The sequence below is a fragment of the Passer domesticus genome, chromosome 14 (genome assembly GCF_036417665.1).
Source record: "Passer domesticus isolate bPasDom1 chromosome 14, bPasDom1.hap1, whole genome shotgun sequence".
In the NCBI taxonomy this organism is placed as follows: Eukaryota; Metazoa; Chordata; class Aves; order Passeriformes; family Passeridae; genus Passer; species Passer domesticus.
The window spans coordinates 3,438,689-3,461,563 of NC_087487.1; the positions used below are offsets into that span (position 1 = coordinate 3,438,689).

Genomic DNA, 22,875 nt, shown 5'->3' on the forward strand with positions numbered 1-22,875 from the left:
CAGGCAGAGGAACTGGAGCTGCTAGAAAGGAACAGATGCAACTTCAGAGCCCTGTCAGAAAGTCTTGGAACATGGAAGCTGATGGAGCACGTGGCACAGGGAGACACAGAGCCACTGCTAAAGGAAGAGGCAGTTGTCACATCCTCTGTTCATGTGGAAACACCTCAGCTCATCTCAGGATTGAGCTTCTGCATTACTGGGCTATTTGCTATTCTGTCCAACTGCACCAAGGGAAATGCAAAACTTGACTGAATAGCTTAGAAAAAGGAAAAGAAAAGACTATTTTCACTAGTTTTTGATGATGTCAAGTGAAGCAGGTTATTGATACCTACATACATCCTTCAGGCACAAGCCAAGTAGGTCACTCCCTTCCAGCCTAAGTTTTCCTCTGACTACTACTCAAGAGTAACACATTTAAAAATGTTTATTCTGATCATCCAAGAAGGAAATCACCATTAAAACTCTTTTTATAAGAAAAAAATCCTCCATTTTTCTCCCAAAGCTGCATGTGATGACAGTTCTGACGTCTCAGAGCTCACTGGGACCATCTGGCAGCGCACGCAGTTGAGCCGCTGAGCCGCCGAGGGGACGAGGTGGCTCCCGTGGTGTCACAGCCAGGCTCCCTCTGCTCTCCCTCCTTCAGCTGACAGTGGGAGCTGCAGCCAGACACGTCATTTGGCAGGATTAATTGGCTAATTTATTGAGCAGAATGTCACATGCAACGCTACTGTTGCTCTCTCTGAGTCATGCACACCATGTGTTCGGATACTTCTAGTCTTCGTTTGGCAGGTGTAGGACAATTCCAAGGAAGCAGATGTCCCTACTGGAAGTTCAAGCCTGGCTGTTTGAGCAGTTCCAGAGCAAGGACAATTACTAGCAAAATCACTGAGAACAAGCTCCTCTGTTACCCCAATGCTGGCACTTATTTGTTTTTCCAGCCAGGCACTCTTCCCAAGTCAAGCCTCCCTGCTCCTGGCAGCTCCACCAAAATTTGTTTTGTTTGGATTCCAGGTTTCATGGTGAGACCAGAATTGCAGTTCACATCCTCTAGTCAAGTCTTGGCTAATTTCCAAGTGTTTTAGCAGAACTGCAGCACAAGAGCTTCTAAAGGAACCCAACAGCTCATCAGAGCTGGGTGTGCAACACCCATGGGACCACACAGAGAGAGAAAACAGTCAGGTTGTCCAGCAGCCTTCTCAACAGTCCCTTGACAAATGCTCCAAGACTGTAGATCCAAGACTAAGAAGGAATTCCTCCCTGTGAGGGTGGTGAGGCCCTGGCACAGGCTGCCCAGAGCAGCTGTGGCTGGTTGGGGCTTGGAGCAACCTGGGATCATGGGAGGTGTCCCTGCCCATGGCAGGGGGTGAAATGAGATGGGCTTTAAGGTCCCTTCCAACCCAAACCATTCCATGAAGGCTCTGAACGGGTAAATATTACAGGATGGAAAGTTTAAATTCTTTAGGAACAGGGGAAAACCTAAAAAATACTTAATCTGACCAAAATAAAGCCACTTCTTCAAAATTTGATCAGTTTTATAATTTCCATAATAACATCTTTAAAGAGTGGAAGGAAGCCAAGTGGTGGAGAAAAATCAGACTGGGATTAATCCATGTGTCACAAGACATGTGGGCTGGGGTATCCCAGAAATCACAAGCACCAAAAGAACTCCAGCAGGAAGTTCAATTTAGTATTCTGGTAATGTATGATTACCAAAGTAATTCTGGATGTCCATCAGACATCCTCTGCAAGTGGAAGCTGGGTCCATTCATGGAAAACAGGAAAAATAAAACCAAAGTATAAAACAACTACAGTAATGTAAGAAACTTGTAAAAACCTGAAGTCAACACAGGATCAGTGCACAGAAGGAGAAGAGAAGGTTGTTGCTTCTCAGAGACTTCCCTGAGCAGTGGAACACCCTGCACGAGGCTGTGGAAATCCTTGGCATGGGAAACAGCACATGCTAAAAGGCTCTTAAGGCTTAAAAAACAACCATAGATTCAGGGAAGAAAAATCCAAACACTATTAGACACAACTCAAGTTCTGTATCAGGGAAATCAGAGACTGACAGAAAAAAAATGTATACAAAATTCCACCTTTGGCTGATCCTGCTCTTTCTCCTGTTTGCTGTAGACCATGATTGCACAGAGGAGCCATGGGGCTTGTCGACACTTTTATGATTTAACAAGTAGAAATCAAAACAATTTCCTAGGTTTAGACTTTAGATCACTTACTTAAGGGGTGTTGTTCTATACAAAAATAAGTTTCCATCCATTGACAACTCCTAAGTTTTGCAAACACATTTACAGGGGCATTTCCATATCAGCCAATCCTCATGAGCTTGACATTTTAGGCCCACACAATTACCTAATATCACAATTATGACCCAATTTTCATCAAATCACTTCTAAAACTTATGTGAGGCTAAAAGGAATTGGCCCAGATCCCTAAGTTCAAGTCAGAGTTACACAACAAATACTATGGTGGTGTTTGATTTAATAAATAAATCCCTTTATTAAAGAAATTTAATAAAACTTTTGGTAAGTTTAAGGTAGGTTTACTCACCTGCACTTCCAAGTTGTTTATAAAATCTGTATTCTAAATGAAGCTGTGGTGCCCGGGATTTAATTGGTTCCTAGAACAGAAATAAATAAATTGGTTAAAATCAGTTTGACTGAAAGAAGTTCTCTCCTCTACTTGAAGATTTGTGCATAATTAAAACACCCCAAACTGAAATTCTAACAACAGACTTCACCATTAAATGTCATTTAAATAAGAAAAGAACAAAAAGCAGTAAGATTTGCTCTCTGGAGGAGAACTAACGTCCTCATTTAAATACAAAGCTCATTCATTGCAGTGAAATTCAAGGATCATTCCATAGAGCTCCTGGTCCTTGAAGAACAGCCCTGGACATTGGCAGAGGGAAGTCAAGGTTGCTAAAACTCAAGCCCCAGTTCACTCTGTGGGCACTGTGATTGCCCACAGCGCTTTTGCTGCTCTCCAGCCTGTATTTCTGAAAAATGTTGATTCACACAAGTGTGTTTTAGATCAGACCACAGTCACAGCAAGCACCACAGTGCAGCCAGACAGCTGGGAAAAAGGAAGAAGTCTCCCCCTCCTTGTGGCAGCTGTCAGTCAAACACCTTGAAACACTCAATAATATTCTATTTTTATCCACAAAATACAAAAAAATAAAATGGCAAGTCTGCAACGCACCCAAACCAGCCCATTCATTAACTGTTACTCATCTGCGTTTTACATACAAGACTTAATGCCTACAATCCATCAAGGCATTAACGTGCAAGATTACAGAGGTTCTAAAAATACAAAGTTAATATGGAGAGGATTAAGAGACGGGAGTAATTACATTTGCAATAAAACTGTGCACTGGGGATAGGCATGGATGTGGGTTTCCCAACTGCCCAGGCAGCCTGGAGATAGGAGTTAATACTGGCCTCAATTTTTGCTGACCTCTAGTCTGCCCTGTAAGACTGATGTCCACACTGGGTGTGAACTCCACAGTCAAGGCTTCTTTCTAAGTGTGGAGAAGGAATTGTGTACAGGAATTCAGGCAATTTGACTTGTAGCCAAGCTGTTCCTCATCAGCTCAAGTCACCCCATCCATTTCCCAGCAAGGGGAACGAATGTTCCTGGTTGCTTCTCAGCTTAATCATAGAATCAGTGAGATAGGAAAAGGCCTCCAAGGTCACCAATTTCCTGATGTTTTAAAGCTCCAGAAGATAAAAATGACAAAATACTCAGCAAAATGTGAAAAAAATATTCTGGAGGAAATATTTTTTAAATAAATTTAAATTTTTTAAAGCAAACACAAAGCAACACAAACAAGTTTGTTATATAAGTCACATTTAAATTAAGATAATTGTTGGTGGCTTGAAGGAAGGTCTACAGAGAACAGGGATTCAGGGCAACAGGAACTCAGCATGTTCAGGGAGTAGTTTATTTATCCAAACATGTAAAGGGGAAGGATTGATGCAGCAGGACATGATGCTGCTCATGACAAAATCAGGGGAGGCAGCCCTGAGCCGCTGCTGCACCAGGAGCTGCTGGAGCCAGAGCTCTGGACACCTGCCAGAGTCATGGCAGCTTCTGAGAAGATCATACCAGCACAGATGGTTGTCCTGTAGGTCAAGGGCTTAGGGATGATGGCAGATTTTGTGTTTGTAGTAAAAATAACTGAATTGCTACTGCCTAGCAGAGAAAATCCACAGCTCGAACCAATGGTGTCATCATTGCTGCGAGGGGATGGCCTGGCACTTGTGCTCCAGCTGGATGGCACCAGGCTGGCTGCTCCCAGGGAAGAAAGAAGTTCCTCATGTGGGCAGCGCAGCTTTGAAAACCCTCAGAAGAATAAACCAGATGCCCCTGACCAAGTGAGTCAGCTGAAGAGCAGGACCAGAAGCTACATGGTGACACCCCAACCACCAACACAAGGACCAATCTCCACTGCCAGCAGCTTTCCAAGGTGTAGGCTCAGCCCCAAAAAGAAACCATGAGGCATTGGCATGGAATTTCACAGCACTTTCTGATGGGCTCTTGGTATCCATCACACAATTCCCTCATTTCCCAGCTCTAATAGGAGGCAGGAATAGCTGAGACAGCAGGGCTGCAGTGGTGGAAGAGGATCTCACAGCTTGAAGGACTTGGAGCAGTGCTTTGAGTCACTCCAACAATGAAGATAAAAGAAAATGTTGCCTGTAAGTACATCTTACAGCTACTCCACCACTAATCCACAAATTATTTGAAGGATAAAGAAAATAGCAGTTTAGTCCACATGTAAGATAAATGTATTTGCTGCTGAGGAGGCTGAGTCATTCTTGTTCCTGTGGAATTTTGTCTAAGATTAGGAGATCAAGAAAGCCCCATTTCTGCTACTGCTCCCTCCTTAAACATCTCCAAAACAGAGCATGTATGTGGATACCTGGATGGCCATCAGATAGCAATTCCAGCCCCTCACACAAAAAGGACCTGAGATTTTTAAGCCTGGATCACAACGGGGCAAATGAAACTGGAGAGTGGTGCAGAGTAACTGCTTTAACACTCAGTTATTTGGGAGGAAAAAATAGTAAGAAAAATGAAGAAAATGTGACCAGAAAAACAGGTCAAATTGAGGCAGCCATGAGGCAATGCCATTGAGTCCTGCCATATGGAAAAGCCTCAGGTTACTGAGAGGTGTCACTGCAGCCACTTTTCTGAGAGAAAAAAGCACCCTTTGGACTAGCACAGCTGTGTTTTATCTTATGGTTTCCAATGCAACAACTCTGTAGGATTATCTGCAGAAGCAAACTAGAAGCATTATTGCCTCAATAAAACACCTTGTCTGTGTACACAGCACATTTTCTATGGCCTAAAAGCAACAATTCTTCTTTCTGATGTGCATCCATATCAAGGGCATCTCCTATGGAGCTGGGAGTGCTCTCCTGGAGAAGAGAAGGCTCCAGGGAGATTTTGGGGCCCCTGCCAGGGCCTGAAGGGGCTCCAGGAGAGCTGGAGAGGGACTGGGGACAAGGGCCTGGAGTGACACAAGGGGAATGGTTTCCCACTGCCAGAGGGCAGGGTTAGATGGGATGCTGGGAAGAAACCCTTCCCTGTGAGGGTGTGAGGCCCTGGCACAGGTTGCCCAGAGCAGCTGTGGCTGCCCCATCCCTGGAAGAATCCAAGGCCAGGTTGGATGGGGCTTGGAGCACCCTGGGATGGTGGGAGGTGTCCTTGGGGTTCCACCATGGATGGCAAGGGGTGGAATGAGACGAACTTTAAGATCCCTTCCAGGATACCCAAGCCAGTCTGGGATACTATGCTCCTGAATTCCTCCACAGGAATTTATTTATTTACTTTAGGGAACATCTTCTGACATTTGCCAACAGGTGTGAAAACAAGTCCCTCCTGCAAAGCTGTAATTATTTGTCATCTACTAGACATCATAAAGGGAATGCCAGAGATATGGAATGTGAGGGACTCAAACGTGATCACAATTAATACACCAAATCCATCCTGATTTTCTGTCAACAGAGAGGTTCCTGTCACTTTGCCAGACAGCATCAACTGGCCAAACTGGGGGGTTTGCTGCAGTGCCAATAAAACACCACAACTTTAACTTCAGATTTTAGGGCTTGGGTGATGTTTACAGAGTGTTCACATGAGAACTCAGCACATCAGGTGAAGACATGGAATCTGAAACCCCAAGGGACTGATGAAAGTCTGAGTTTGCAGATAGGAAAAGTTAAGGCCTGAACACAACCTACTGGGCTGTGAGTTTACAAATGCAGAAGAGCTACAAGTTAGGGAGTTCCCCATCTCCCAGATTCCACAGATGATGAGACTGTATCTTCTCTGCAACCCAAGGCAGCCAGAGGAAGCAGCGACCTTCACCAAGCTGGATCTTGTTTTGCCTGTTGCATCTGCAGGCTCTCAGTATCACACCAGACCCAACTGTACTCTGCTCCCCCAGGGAATTTTAACCAAAGGAACACCCTCTTTCCTGCCTCTTGGCTCCAAAAACATGGACCACCAGGCTGCACAGTGCCATGCTCCTAACCAAAATTCTGGCAGCTGGAGAATTCATGGAGTCCTGAATGGAAAGGTTTGAGCCATGGAGCAGCAGGAGGTGCAAACCAGTGCCCTTCACTGGGACCTGGGCAGAGGAACAAGGCTCTCACTGCTGTAAGACAGCTACAGATCCTTTAGCTACCAAAAACCTTCCAAAGGTGGAAGGATGGTTTTTTTCCTTGCTTTTAGTGCTTTTAAGAACTTTGCTTAGTTTTAACAAGTCATTCCCAGCTGAGGGTGGGAGCAGCACTGAGCCCAAACTGAAAAACCTGCTTTTAGTCTGAATTTTTAAGATGAAGTGTAAGTCATTTAAAGACACCTGAAGCTATTACTTACCAGTTTGATCGCTACATATTCATTGGTGTAGAGATTTTTACCTACAAAGGGAGAAGAAAAAAAATCTTTTAGTTCCACATTCAACACTTGCAGCTTGAGGCACAATGAGAAATAATGACACTGATGCAAAGGGCTGTTTTCCCAATTCCCCCTGAAGTTCCTGCCTTTAACAAAGCATAAGCCTGAAAATAACCAAAATAATGAACAGTTTGCAGCAGTTTAGCAGGGCAGGCAAAAAACACCTTCCACTCAGCACAAGGCAATTGTATTTCATGGCAGCACTTTTGCTCCATGCACATGTTAAAGGAGGTACCCCAGACACAGCAGGCTTCGTTATCCACAATGCCAAAAAAGGCTGGGGAACAAAAAATGAAGAGTCAGAATGGCATTGTTTTTGGAAATGTCTTAGGTCTGCTGGACACTCAACAATTTCATTCTGGGATGTGGAGGGGATTTCACAAGGCTGACGATGCTTTGGGAAGCAGGAAGGACAGGAGCGTGAGATGAGCACAACAAGCTGAGCTCACATCCAGGTGCACTGAACCAGAGCTGGGACCCATGTGTGCTACAGCTGGAGGGGAATTCTCCTCCAGGAGCCTGTCTGGTGTTTGCAGCAAGCCCTGGGCCTCCTCAGTGATGCGAGGCAGTGATGCACAGCTCTGCGTCATGAGCATCTCTCCCTGTGCTCTGACACTGCCACTTATCGTATCACTCAACGTCCTCTGCTTCCCCTGCCAGGAGAGGGAATTTGAGCAACCACTCCCCTCCACCTGGCTCATGCCTGACAGCAACCTCTCCTGGAAGAGACACCACGGGGAAGGATGCTTGGGCAGCCCCTGGACCCCCTCTGTCCCAGTCCCACTGTCCCCTTGGAGGAAGGAAGCCCCCACCACAAAAGCTCCCTGTGGATTTATTTAGAGAAAACTTTGTCATCAGTGTCACTGCACAAGTCATGCTTTTACTGAGCAACTCTGAAATTCAGGAGCAATCCAGGATGGAAGTTATCAGGGCTTATTTGTAGCATCAGCTTTGCTCAGCTCTCTTACTCATTTATTTTCTAATTCCTGTAATGGATATTGATGCTAGGACAGTCCAGCTCTTGAGAAAGCCCAGGACATGGAGTGACATCATTCAGAGCAGGCAGGAGCTGGAGCAGCTCTTCCATATCCACATGAAAGCTTTAAAAAACCGTCCATGTCCTCCTCAGCACAGGATACAACAGCACAGGGAGACTCAATAAAAATAAAGACATTATGAACATGGGAGAAGATATACAGTCATCTTTAAATCCTGAAATATCAGAGGAAATTCAGTTTACTTTATAACAGCTTCATGTTTTCTGCATTTAACTTCTTTTGATGCTTTCCCTGTTGTATCACTCAGGGTACTTCTGGCTGTAAATTTGTGACTGGGCGTTCCCAGGCCCAGTCTGCACCATGCAGATTTTTTCAACATCCCTCAGTAACAGAAGACATCATAGCTCCAACCTGTTTAGGTGCTGCACAGGACAGGGATTTAAATGTGAGGTTAAATATCCTCAGAGGAGGTGTTTTCTGCCAGCAGAGCTGAAAGTTGAGCTCCAGCATTAACCCCTGACACGCAGTGGGGGTTTCCATGCATTTCTTTCCATCTTTTAGAAAAAGACATAATACTATGCCCAGACTGGGACTAAGGGTAGAAAGGAGATTTTGCAGGAAGCATTGAAAGAGCTCACAGGCCAAATCCATGGAAAAGCAGGTGGCAGATAAACCCCTCCACCCTCTGAGACAGACCAGGGCTCCAGCCAGCAGCTGGGGGGGAGAAGATGTGAGGACATTAAGGGAAGGAAATCTAAATACACCTGGATTATCTGCTCTGCATTAGCTACCAGCAAATAAACCCCACTGGCAGCTCCAGCTTTATCTTGCTCCCTGAAACTGCCTCTTCCCCTCTTTGGATGGAAATCCCAGATTGGTTTGGGTTGAGAGGGACCTTAATGCTCATCTCATTCCATCCCCTGCCATGGGCAGGGACACCTCCCACTAGCCCAGAGTGCTCCAAGCCCTGTCCAGCCTGGCCTTGGGCACTTCCAGGGATCCAGGGAGCCACAGCTGCTCTGGGCAATCTGTGCCAGGGCCTGCCCACCCTCACAGGAAAGTATTTCTTCCCAATATCCCATTCTGGCAGTGGGAAACCATTCCCCCTTGCTGTGGCACGCCAGGCCCTTGTCCCAAGTCCCTCTCCAGCTCTCCTGGAGCCCCTTTAAGCACTGGAAGGGGCTCCAAAATCTCCCTGGAGCCTTCTCTTCTCCAGGGGAACACCCTCAGCTCTCCCAGCCTGGCTCCAGAGCAGAGGGGCTCCATCCCTCAGAGCATCTCCATTACATCCTCTGGACTGGCTCCAGCAGCTCCACATCCTTCTGCTCTTGGGGATCCCAGAGCTGCAGACTGGAGCCTAGATATTTTTGCTCTAATTGGAACATTATCTGGCATTTTCAAAACAGTGTATCATTTAAAAATGGCAGTTAACACAGTTTTTCACCCTGCTTGAAACTGGGAGAAATGTTAGAAGAGCAGCAGGCCCCAAACCAGCAGAAAAGCTGCTCATTTGTAGGTCACCAGATCAGAGCAGTTCCATTGGAACTGGAAAGGTGCTCCCAAAAGTGAGAATCACTCAGCTGCCTCCCAGGCTGCAGTTTGAAACCAGGAACTCTGCTTCAAAACAAGTAAACCAACAAAATAAATACTTAAACATGACAATAGCATCTGATACTGGGGCTGTAATTCCAAAGTAACAAGACATGATGTGACTGGAATGATGTTAGATGTGGAGGGCAGGGCAGGAGCAGGTCCTGGGAAGCACCTACACCAGGAGCTGTTAGTTTCAGACCTGCTGTAGAAGGGACAGCAAATCAGGCATGTCCCAAGCACCCTGTGCAGATGCATCACTTTGGAGATGGATCTTTTTGGGCTTCTCTGCTGTCTCAAATCCATCTGTACATTCATCACATCTCACTGCCAAGGCCTTGAGAAATCCTCTTGGGGAAGTTTCCCATGAATGCTGGTGATGTAATGCATCCCTTCTCCTTTGGAATATCACATAATTGTCAGTGGAACTACCCCAAAACTGAGCCATGGACTTACTGCTCCATAAAAAGCATTGCCTCAACTTGAAAGGCTTTTGCCAGCACAGTTACATCCTCTCATCTGTGGTTAAGGGAAGGTGCAGCTCCTGCTCAGGGCTTGTTTCAGTGCAGAGGTCACTGCCTCCTGTGAGCCTTTGCTCCTGCCTGGGAGGAGGAGGGGGGAGAGCAAACCACTGCAGCTTGGACAGAGCGACAGCAAAACCAAGGGGGACAGCTCTGTCTGCAGCAAGCCAGCAGAGAGGTTTTGGGGATTTATCCAGATCTTGGATGTCATGGCTGACCACAGCACTCCATGGGTCAAATCCCCATGAACCCCAAATCCATGCAGGGGACATGGGGACTGGCTCTATATTCCTGCTGAGAATATAGAGCTGAGCCACTTTGGAAACCAAAGCTCTTGTGGACCCTCTGCTCTGCAGCCTGTCTGCAGAAACAGCCCCTGCTTTACCCCGTGTCACTGCATTACTCTGGGCCAGATCACACAATCATTAATTTTGTAAAAGACGTCCAAGGCCAACATTCCAACAACTTCCACCATTCCCACTAAACCACATTTCCTCCTTTTCTGAACTCTTCCAGGGATGGTGACTTCAACTCTTCCCTGAGGAGCCTGTTTCAATGTTCATCCACCCTTTCAGTGAGGAATTTTTTTCCTAATATCCAGCCTGGTACAACTTGTGGCCATTTCCCCTGTCCTATCAAATGCTAAGTTTCGTGTTCAGCTCCCCATCTCAGCTCCTTGAGGGCTGGAATCCAACTGTGCTGCTCCCACATGCTCCAAAGAAGTGATGTCCTTGGGTGATCTGTATTTTCAGGAAGAAAGATCAACTCTGAGCAGTGAGCTGGATATATACAGCAAACAGCTTCATTAGGTAAGTGCCATCTCCTCCCTGAAGAATCAAACAGCAGCAGCTTAAACTGAAACACAACACCTCAAAAAAGAGAAATTCTTCAGGGAATTGGAAAAGCCTATTTTCCCTTTGCTTATCAGGGTATGACTTTGTTCTGCCTGTGATATTGGTGCATAACTGCTCTGAAACCATGTAAAAAATAGACAAAAAGTAGAGGGCACATCATTCATCTTCACAGGACAAAACTGTTATCAGAGACTTGTGTGCTCGGATTTCAGCTGCTGCTTCTCCTTCCCCCCAGCGATAATTACCATGGGCTGTGCAAGAGAAATAGCTGCTATCTGAGCAAACAGCAACTCTTAAAGTGGCAGTGACTGGCAAAAAGTGAGAGAAATGAAAAAAAAAAATTAGTAATACAGCTTCTCTAAGAACCTTACCACAAATTGTTGTCATCAGTACACGTGGCTCATTGTCTGAATTTTTAGTAAACTAGCATTAACAACACATGTACTATTAAAAAAAACCCCACTCAATTAGCAGGTGTTGCAATTTAATTGACTGTAAATTGACTTTTTCAGAAGTGAAATCTTTTCTGTAAAGTCCATGCCATGGAACTTTACATGAGTCACAAACCCAATACCACTAAAATTTTGAGAAATGTGAAAATGAATCCTGGAAACAGGAGCTGCCTCCCTGCAGTGTGGGCAGCAGAGGAGGTGGGGATTCTGCCCCTTGGCCTCACTCAGGTGAGACCCCACCTGCAGAGCTGCCTCAGCCCAGGGTCCAACAGCAGCAGGACATGAAGCTGCTGCAGCCAGTCCACAGGAGGCCATGGAGATGCTCTGAGGGTGCAGCCCCTCTGCTCTGGAGCCAGGCTGGGGAGCTGGGGGTGCTCACCCGGAGAAGAGAAGGCTCCAGGGAGATTTTGGGGACTCTTTCCAGGGCCTGAAGGGGCTCCAGGAGAGCTGGAGAGGTGTTGTTATCTTGCTGCAAAGGTTTCATACCTTCTTGGTGGTGTCTCATGGGCAGCTCCTCACAGCACTGACTCCTTCTTCTCAGCACAGCCAACAAACTCCATGTCTGGCCTCTCGACCAGCCAACCTGCTCTTTTATAGTAGCCCTCTTAATTGGATCCAGCTGTGGCCTATTAAGGGCAGGCTTGTTCTTCATTCTTGATAATTAGCACAGCTGTAACTCTTTAGGGGTGAGATTACTTTCACCACTGTCTCTATTCTCCTACCTTTTATCTAACCACAGAGAGGGACCTGGGAAAAGGGCCTGGAGGGACAGGACAGACAGGGGCAATGTCATCCTGCTGCCAGGGGCAGGGTTATATGGGATATTAGGAAGAAATTGATCCCTGTGAGGGTGGGCAGGCCCTGGCACAGGGTGCCCAGAGCAGCTGTGGCTGTCCTGGATCCCTGGCAGTGCCCAAGGCCAGGCTGGACAGGGCTTGGAGCACCCTGGGACAGTGGGAGGTGTCCCTGCCCATGGCAGAGGTGGAATGGGATCAGCTTTAAGGTGCCTTTCCACCCAAACCAGTCTGTGATTCTGTGATTTGGGCACCAGGTGAATAAACTCAAGAGCCATATATCCTGAGGGATCCACTAGAGCTGCTAAACCTCAGAGCAGAGCTTGGATTACAAAGCAATTCAACATCTCCCTGGGGATCCTGAGACCGTGACGTTTGCTGAGGGGAGCTCTGAGAATCCAACAGAGCAATTCGTGTTATGTCACTGTAAGGATCCAAATTTATCTTTACCTGCCAATTATACTCATGTGCAGGCAGGTGGGAGTTTCCACCCTTGCCCTTGGTTTCTCTCCACCTTAGGAGTGTTATCTCTGCTCGGGTGAATCAATAAAACTCTGATGCAATGCTGAAACCAAAATACCCATTTACTGAGACACACCAGAAGTGAGCTGGTTGATCTTCACACCATGGAACAGCAGCACCTGTACTGATGCAACAACCCAACCTCGGAGTGGGAAATCACACAGATTAATTTAAGAGGACAGATTCTGAGCAGGAATCTACAAAGACACTATCAGTAGTGTTATGACCCTTGAGTTATGTGAGGCAACACCAGCTGCTTTCCCCATCTCATTTAAAACACAACCATTGTTTTTTTAGGATGACTTAAGAGCCCAGTGCACTGCTCTGCTCTGGTCTCTCAAGCAGCCCTAAACAAACAATGCATCAGTGGAACCATCTGTTTTGGGCAACCAGCTGCAAGACGTGGTCAGGAAACCAACAGACCATGAACAAATGCTGGGCTGGCCGAGGGAGCCAGATGGCCACTCGGCACATCCTGCTCCTCGCCAGCAAGTCCAACACACAGACAGAGCAGGGAGAGAGTGACGGGGCTGAAATTAGGGCAGTGAGGTTAGAGAAGGACAAGGAATTGAGTCTGAGTGCTGGGAAAGAGTGTTATCCATCCCTTTAAATGGGTGTTCTAGCTTACAAACAAAAAATTGAGAGCAAGATTTAGCAATTCACAGTTCAGATTCTTTTTTCACCTTAGGCAAGACATTCAGCACTGTGAACAGCCATCATTTGTTGGGATTGTTCAAAATTTGCATCTTTGGCCTCTCCAGTGTATTCTCTTTGACTTTATGCAAATCAAAATCACGCTAAGAGTTACATCTTCTGAGTCAGAAGCTTCGGATAAGGCAGCTCAACACTTGGGAAACAAGACAGTGCACGCGTTTCTCGAGCCAGGGTAAGTTTTTATGCATTCGTATTCCAGTGGTGAAATGCTAATTTGCATAATGCAGGCCACTAAAATGCTCGCTTCTTACCTAGTCTGAGCTCTCCAAAGTTCCCACACCCAATCTTCTTGCCCACTCTGAAGTTGGGTCCCACCATGAGGACGCCGGAGGACGCCGACGAGCTCGGCCGAGAACCGTGGCCGCTCCTTCCCGGCATTCCCTTCGTCGTCCGCTGCCTCTCATCCTTATCCCTGTTAGGATGGTCCATGATCCTAGTGAAACACCTCTGCCAGCAAGCTGGCAGAAAGGACTTGGAGTACACACTCTTCTCCTTAGAACAGAAATTTATATCCAAATTTATATCCAAAAGTATCCGTGTTGGAGTTCAAGAGATTCATGGAAATTCATGGAGTTCTTTTGGCACCGGATCCAGTTTCCTAATGCATCTTGATAATGTACCAAAGGGTCAGCTGTGTTCTTGAGAATTCAATAAAGGCAGGTTGCTTTTGGTTTCTTACCTGGGGAAAAGAAGAAATGCATGAAATAAAAATCATTATTTTAAATTACCAGGTGAGAAAGGTACAACATCCAGAACTTTCCTGGCCTCGAGGAATTTAACAGCTGTATGAAAACTTTATCATTTTCTTAACAACCTTCTGATAAAAAGCCCTGATGTCATGAAGAAATGTCAGTGCTGTCCATCCACTGCTGCTACTTGGCCCATTCTTGGAAGTGTCTCAGGCCAGGTTGGATGGGGCTTGGAGCAACCTGTCTAGTGGAAAGTGTCCCTGCCCATGGCTGGGTGGATCCAGCTGAGCTTTAAGGTCCCTTCCAACCCAAATCAGTCTGTAATTCCACGATTCCACTGGAGTTATCAGGACTGACACCACATGCAGTAACCAAAGCCATTCCAACTACACCAGCACGTCAGGTGGACACTGTGAGGAAACCACACCCCACCTTTTAAGCCCCTGTGAAGTGTAGGCTTGGTTTTTCTTCACTTCATATATTTATCAATTACTATAGAAAAGCCAGATAAAAAAAAACAAAGGGGCCAATGAAAGGTGCCAAGAGGAGAAGAAAATTTTATAGCACTTAAACAAAATTCTCCTTCCTTTTACCTCTTTTCAAGTTGATCTAGATTATCTTGAGTTGGAAGGGACCCACGAGGATCACTGAAGTCCAAACTGACCTCAGATATATTTGCTAATTCAAACTGCTGTCCTACAGAGATGACCAAAATGAAGAGACAAAGCACAATTAAATATTTTTTAAAAGCTGATAACTCAGTCTAAAGGAGACGAAACATAGATGCTTCTCAACCCTTGCAGGCCAAATGGTTCTTCTGTGCTCAAGAGAAGACCAAAGGAGACTGGCAGGAGCTGCAAGGATCCAGGAGGTCCTGTCCCACAAGGACAGTCCAGAGGTACCAGCCTGGTGGTTGAGCTTCCCCTCACTTCCCAAGAAATCAGCATGATAAAGGGAAAGGCTGCAGGATGTCTTATCTGTACAGGTGCTGCATCAGAATCGTTTGGCTTGGAAGGGACCTTAAAGTCCATCCCATTTAATTTCACCCTCTGTCATGGGCAGGGACACCTCCCACTAGTCCAGGGTGCTCCAAGCCCCATCCAACCTGGCTTTGGACTGTTCCAGGGATGGGGCAGCCACAGCTGCTCTGGGCACCTGTGCCAGGGCCTGCCCACCCTCACAGGGAAGAATTTCTCCCTAATATCCAATCTAAACACATCCTTTCACCTTGAAGTCCCCTTGTCCTATCACTTTTTGCTCGTGTAACAAGTCCCTCCTCAGCCTTCCTGTATGTCCATCCCCTTTAGGTACTGGAATTCTCCTTGTCACTTGGGACAGCCGTGGTTTCCTGCAGAAATGTCACACAGCATGTCTGCAGCATATCCAGGAGGTCTGACAATCACCAGGTCACCTGAGAACCTCCATGTGTCAGCCACACCACCAGTCTGGCCATAAACCAGAGTGGCAAGCTCCCAAACAACGTGTGAAACACCATTTGTACCTCTGGCCTAGACAAAAGAGCTGGAGATGTTCATGTACAAGAAATTATTTAGCATTACCAAGCTTTACTTGTCCCTCAAATTAATTCCAGATTTAATACTCAGAACTGAATATGGATAAGCAGGAAGCATCCGCTACCGGTGAACTGGCTGAACTGGTTTTTCCTCACAGACATCCCCACATGCTCTCAGCTGCCACGCTTGGCACAGACACAGCAGAGCTCTGCCTGCCCTGTGAAACCAGTCAGCAGGAGCAGGGATGAGGCTCTATCAGATATCAGAAAATCACTCTGCCTGGACTCCACCCCAGCCTGTCCTGGGAGGAGAGACTGGCTTCAAAACAAACAACATGAAAAAGAACCATCAGTGAAACTACGGAGTTTTACTGCTGAACTCAAACCAGACGTGAGAATGACTTCCAGTGGCAGGTGGATTTACTCACACAGGTCTTCCTGACACAATATTGGAAAAATAAAACTGGAGCATGGGAAGTTTTGGTCTATCTGTCTATTTGGTCTATGTCTGCTATAGCAAGAGAAGTAGACAGAGAACATTCCAGTTTTATTTCCAGTTAAAGCCATCATCTTCCATGTAATACAACATATGGGTCTGGCACTTGGGGACATGGCTTAGTGATGGGCTTGGCAGTGCTGGGAGAATGGCTGGACTCAGATCTCACAGGGCTTTTCCCACATAAATGATTCCATGGTGCTGCAGTGTTCCTAAGGGTTGGATCACTAAGAAAGATGAGCAGGACACAGGAATTCCATGAGTAAAAACACAGTAACACTTTGGAAAACATACTCGAACCCGCCAAAGCCAGAGAAGAATTTTTTCCCCCTGGAGACCAAAGTAATTATTTCAATCAAGACTGAATAATTTATGACAGAGAACTACCTACAACCTCAGAAATGGAAACAGAAAAAAATCTCCAGCAAGAGCACAACCCCTGCCCAGTTTATACCTTGCTCAGCACATCTCAGATGGGACAAGCAACTCCATTATCCTCAGGCAAATTAAGCACAAATCCCACCACACATCTTCTGGCTCACAAAGGAAGATGTTAAGGGTTATGAGCTCCCACGCCTCCGTCCTTCCCCCGCTCCCCATCTGGATCAGGTCTCCCTGGGGAGAAGGATGGAAAGGTCAACGCCTGACAGTCTGCAAACACTAACCATCCTCTCTCAGCTGAGAGCCTCCTGCAAACAGGAATTCAGAGCAGCAGCAGGTAAGGGAGCCACACCTCTGAGAAGCTCTTTATGACGGCCAAGCCGAGGAGCAGAGCCCAGCTGCCGGCACACGGGATCACACAAAGATCTCACACCATCATTATCCCCTACTTAAAGTGTAAGTAGTAAATATGGCACCAAATATGGCCTTTGAGGACCAGCAGAGAAGTCAGCTTTGGAGGGGAAGCAGCAGAAGAATGAAGATCAGACTGTCAGTCACATTAATATTTAAAGGCTGCTCAGAACACCAGGATGACTTCCTGCCATGATTCAAACTTTTTTATAATGATTCCTTCCTACCTTTCCACCCACTCAGCAAGATTGCTCCTCAAAGTTACTTCCATTTGAACAGAGCTGCATGAAGATATTTCCCTAATGGTGAATCAGCCCAATTCCAGGATTGATTTCACTACAATACAGTTGGAGACACAGGAACAGCTATTTATGAAAGACACAGGCTTGAAAGGAAATTACTTGCAGCACAGTTAGCTAAGTAAAAAACAACAGCACTGTATCCTACACTTAGACTCAAATCCATATCACAACCTCTCCTCCATTGAGAAACCCGCAGCACAACAGCTAGAAACCAGCTTCCAGGTGTTAAATCATGGAATAGTTTGGGTTGGAAGGGACCTTAAAGCTCATGTTGTTCCACCCCCTGCCATGGGCAGGGACACCTTCCACTAGACCAGGGCTGCTCCAAGCCTGGTCCAGCCTGGACTGGAACAATTCCAGGCAGGTCTGGAGGGCAGCTGCTGTTTGTGTTGGTATCCACAATCCAGTGTAAAGGAGTGTTTAATAAATGGCACAGAGACACAGCCTCACAATTTTTGAGGGGAGCCCTTCAAGATATAGGAAAGGACATCATAAATGAGAGGTTGGTGTAAAGAAGCCAAAGCCATTCTTGTTCCCCCTTTCCCTTGTTCCCCCAAAGGAAAATCTCACTTCCCTTGAACTCAAAATTTCTTTGACCTCCTTGAGTTACTCTGGAGACCCTTCAATGACAGGAACAAGTTTTCTCAAAGTCTTAGTTTGTGGCACAATTTCAGAAATCTGTCCAAATTGAAATAGTCAATGAACACCCCCTTTTTCAAATTGAAGCAAGCAGGCCTGGTCCAGGTCTGTGTGTGGTTTTGATCCCTGAAGGAGTCACTACATGCCAGAAATAAAACTGAAAATGGATGAAGCAACACCCTAAAAAGCAGGAATTCAGCCCCATAATTCCTTTTTAAATCTTTTAAGGAGAGACATCCAGGAAAGTTCCATTTTCTGTTGGGAGAGGTGAACTCTGCTCTCTACAGACACAGGACCACAATTCCTCAAAGCAGCTCCAGGATCATTGCTTTAGGACAAGGCACATGCCTTCCCACTGGGTTTTCCAACATCCACCCCACGTGCCTCTGTAAATATGTCTGGTAAGTCTCCTGATGTGGAGAGCACTTTCCAGACAAGATCTGCTACTTCCCACATGACTTCAAAGACTAGAAAATCCTCCAGGGCTCTCAACTGACATGTTATAAACACACAGATATGAGCTCACCAGCTTCCACCCTCACACTGTGTAAAAAGTAGAGCCTTCAGCAGCAGAAAACTTCACTGGCTTTGCCACAGATTGGGACAAAGCACTCACCCTCTGGAAAAGGGAGAGCAGCCAAGCTGCAGGTAAGGAGAAACATTTTGAAACTAGGACGTACACGATGTGTTCACTCACGTTTTTAGCATCTACCAACTCATTTTATGAGCTTACACCCCTAAGTTTAGAGGATCAAGCTGGCTTTGTATGCTCTGCCTCACTGTGTGCCTTAACAGCTTCCAAGGCGTCAATGCTCTGCCTTTATTAAAGTGCAATTAGGAAAGCCTTCGTTCCCAGCTCTGCTCTCTTCTGCATGGACACACATCTCCACAGGCTTCACATCCCTTACAGCCTTCTCATCCCACTGCTTTTATCTCCCTGCTTTCATGACATTGCATTTGTTATCCTGCTTCTGTCCTTCCAACTGGCCACAACAAAATTTTCTTCTTCTGCAGCCATCCCGTTACTTACTCCTGACAAAGTCACTGTTCTAATAATGAGAAGAGTTCTAATGTTTGCCCTGCTCCTGAGGAGACAAATGAACAGATTACCAAATATCCTATCTTAGAATCACAGAACCTGTTAAGGTTGGAAAAGCTCTCTAAGGTCATCAAGTCCCACCATTAACCCAGCACTGCCACTGCCACCACTTACCCGTGTCCCCAAGTGCCACATCCACACATCTTTTGAACATTTCCAGGTGTGGTGACTCCACCACTGCCCTAGGCAGCCTGTTCCAAATTTTTACAAACTTTCCTATGAAGAACTTTTGCCCAATATCCAAACTAACCTTCACCTGGCACATCTTGAGGCTGTTTCCTCTTGTCCTGCTGTTTGTACCCTTGGAGCAGAGCCTGACCTCCCCAGCCCCTCCTGTCAGGGAGTTGTGCAGAGTCAGAAGCTCTCCCCTGAGCCTCCTTTTCTCCAGCCTGAGCCCCCCCAGCTCCTTCAGCTGCTCCTGGTGTTTCAGACCCTTTCCCACCTCAGTTCCCTTCCCTGGACACCCTTCAGCCCCTCAATGTCCTCCTTGCTGTGACAGGTCCAAAACTGACCCCAGGATTCTAGGTGTGGCCTCAGCAGTGCCCAGTACAGGGGGTCAATCCTTACCCTGCTCCTGCTGGTCACCCCACTGCTGACACAAGCCAGAACACTGCTGGTTTTTTGGCCACCTGGGCTCATGTTGACCATTACAGGTCCTTTTTCACCAGGCAGCCTCCCAGACATCAACTCCACGCCTGGAGTGTTCCACAGGGTTCTTGTGACTTAAGTGCTGGACCTGGAATTTGGCCCTGTTGGCCCTCACACCACTGCCTTGTCCCATGGATCCAGCCTGCCCAGATCCCTCTGCAGAGCCTTCCTGCCCTCCAGCAGATCCACACTCTTGGTGTTACCTGGCAGAGGGCCCTGCTCTGGTGCTTGGCTATTACCCAAGCCAAGGAAGGGAAGATGGAAAGTCAAATATTTTCCCTGCTCAGACATGAGAAAAATCTTTTTTGGTTTTTTTTTTTTTTTTTTGCCTTTTCATCTCCCACTCAAGAGCTTTCTGGTTACTTCAAGGATCTTCCACTGGATGTATTCCAACTGCCCCGCTGTACCCCAGCAGCACCTCTACAAAGAGATGAGCATTTATCTGTGCTTCCCCAACCAGCACTACACTGACCCGGTTTCAGTGTCCTCAATGTTGTGCAAAACAACAGAAAAACTGAAAAAGTAGGTCAAAATTCTCTGTTGAAATTTAGAGCTGGGAACAGCAGTGACAAAGCTGGCTGCCAACTCCAGCAAGCAGGTGCACATCACGTCAGATGCCCCTCACTTGGGAGATTCTTCCCAACCTTGGAGGTTGCAGATGCCTTAATAAACATTATGAATTGCTTCTGTTGAATCATTTGAGCCAACAATTTAATCTTCATTTTGTGCAGTTAGTTTTGCTCAGTACTTCATGGGCAGAAAATAAGGAGGCACACAAACAATATTTAAGTCTATATTGCTGGGAAGGGAGAAGAATGGACAACTGTGGATCACTGCTCTCATTCATTACTCACAAATGCCCAGGACTGTCAAGTTTGCATCCTCCAGTTACAGTTTGTAAAAACAGGGCTGAACCCAAACGAACTCGTACCTTTTTCCTTCTGAGTAAAGGGAACTTCCAAGAGCTCTTTTCCTTGAAGGCCTTGTGAACATGCTAAAGCACATTAATTGTATAATCCCCAACTAAATACATTAGCAAGTTACTTTTCCAAATGATCTCAGTTGATTGTTTCACTGAGAGTGATCCAAGCACCCATTCTCTAAGTTCATTCCTGAACTTTGCTCCCAATCCCCTCTACAGAAGCTCAGCACGAAAGCCAGGAATGTTTCCAAGGGGAAAACTAATTTAGTTGGAAATTTAGTTCTTCCACATGAGCAGAGTCAAAACAAAGCAGACTCAAAACAATGCATAGAGCATTTTCCAGGGAAGTGGATTGTGTGATGTGAGATCAATTCATCGACTTCTCTCTCCAAACTGAGTCCCAGCCAAACGTGTGCCAGCAGCCAGGGATGCACATTCCTATAGATGTAAAAAGGACTAGAGACCATAATCTGTCAGAAAAACAGGGTTAGTGCTGTCTATGAAGAGGTAGATTATGCTGGAACAGCTAAAGGAACAGCTGAATGCTGGAATAAAATGAAAAAATCCCCTCGTGAAACCTGAGCTCTACATATTTTGGGGTTTTTTTTAGGCTGGGTAGAGTAAAAGCTGAAGTGCAACTGTCAGATCAGTGCCTCTGTATCTTGAGCAGATGTGAGACTCACATCCCTCTGTAGAATTCCCATAGGAGTGCCAATGCCTGGCTGTGAGCAGCACATCCCTGTCATCCATGCAGTCCATACACCCCAGCAGCCCCAGGACTGCATTCCCTGCATCCCAGGGGTCCTGCATCCTGCTGTCCCTGCCTGGAGGGCACTCTCACACCAACAGCACTTTCAGGATCTGCCTTCTGACAGTACAGCAGCTGACCCCAGCTTTACCTTCCAGTGTTTAGAATCACTGAGGTCAGAAAAGACCTCCAAGATCATCAAGTCCAATCTCTGAACAGCTTCTCAAAGAGTCTGGTGGTCAGCCTCTGCTCACAAAACAGGCTGTGTAAGGCCACAATAGATCAGGTTTCAGCAGAAATATGTATTTATGGGGATGCTACAGAGGAAATGAGGAAAAACCTGCCAGCAGCAAAAGCTCTACAACTTTCCCTGCAGAAGTTCTCTGATATCCAGGCATCATAAACCTGTAGGCTTAATTTTCTTCTTAAAATACCACGTTGTTTAACAGCAAAAAGAGAGATGCAGATGTCCCTATACCATCCCCTTCCTTCCAGGCAATAGATTTGAAGAAGAAAAGGGCAAAGATGACTTCTAGACAGCCATGTGCATCCATCATCAAGGAATAATCCACAGCACATGGATTCAGGTGCATCCACGGTGGTTGATGGATGTAGTTTGCAGTTCATGGTATCAGTCCTCGACAAGACCACCACAGGAGCTTAGGCTCTGGAGCAGCCTTGGATCACTGGCAGCAACATCACTTTTACAGATTTACAGCCTAATTTAACACAGATGCACCTCAATCACTACGACTGTTTTATCTGCGCCCTGTCTGGCAAGGAAAAGCAGCACAGAGGATAAACTGCAGACAGGCTCAGACAGCCTGAAAGGACTGGTGAACTTGGCAGCCAAACACAACTTCCCCCCACCCCCAAAAACCTTGGTAGCCTCCAAACCATGAAGTGCATGCTTCTGCTTCAGAAAGGAATGCAAATATCAAGTTTAGAGCCAAAGCAGCTTTCAGTGTGTGTGAGGTGGGGAAAAGCCTCTCACCAGAAGAAAAGTCCTTGTGAAGTTGAGGAGATGGGTCACAGAAAATTGAAGACACCTTGATGGCAAGGGTGGGTAGAAGCTGTGCTAGTGGAACCCAGCCCTGAGGTGCTGAGAGCCTTTTGGCCCTGTCCAAAGTGAATCCAGGATCCAACAGGTATGTGTTTCCCCTGTGGAAGGCCACATTCCTGTCAAATGTCATCCAGAATCCATAAAAAGTGTCATTACAGAACAGCAGTGAGGTGGGATTCAGATGCCGGGTCTTTGTATTCCATCTTAAGAAAGCCCCAGAGCACCAGGCTTGGCTTGTGGTTACCTGATGGGAACAGGTTGTCCCCTCTCTGTCCCACCAATACCTAGAGCACTTCCAAAAGCTGAGAACAAGCAAGCAGAATGGTTTCTTTGCTGCCTCAGCTCAAAATGACACCAAACTTCTGCTAAGTCTCATATCAGCTCCTAAAATGATCTTCAGACACCACTGGTTAGACTCAGGATCAGCCTCCTGGTGCTCAGTGCTGGTACCTGATGGCTCAGGAGACAGGAAAGCATCTGGACTCTCACAGCACTGAGCTCCAAACGTGGGTGTAAGGGCTCTCTCAGTGTGCAAGTGTGCACC

At 46.4% G+C, this 22,875-nt stretch overlaps 1 protein-coding gene across 4 annotated transcripts in view; it reads right to left on the minus strand.

The window, feature by feature from the left end:
- The window catches only part of CSNK1G1 (casein kinase 1 gamma 1), a 97,862-nt gene that overhangs the window by 42,343 nt on the left and 32,644 nt on the right, over positions 1–22,875 (minus strand). For 3 of the 4 annotated variants that reach the window (XM_064388440.1, XM_064388442.1, XM_064388439.1), the window contains 3 exons: positions 13,672–14,099; positions 6,898–6,938; positions 2,563–2,632 (listed from right to left, as the gene is read on the minus strand). In XM_064388440.1, the coding sequence (XP_064244510.1) occupies positions 2,563–2,632; positions 6,898–6,938; positions 13,672–13,849 (289 nt within the window). In that variant the 5' untranslated portion in view covers positions 13,850–14,099. Of the gene's footprint in view, positions 1–2,562; positions 2,633–6,897; positions 6,939–13,671; positions 14,100–16,572; positions 16,595–22,875 lie in introns of those variants that run through there. The other variant, XM_064388441.1, reaches the window with a different exon arrangement.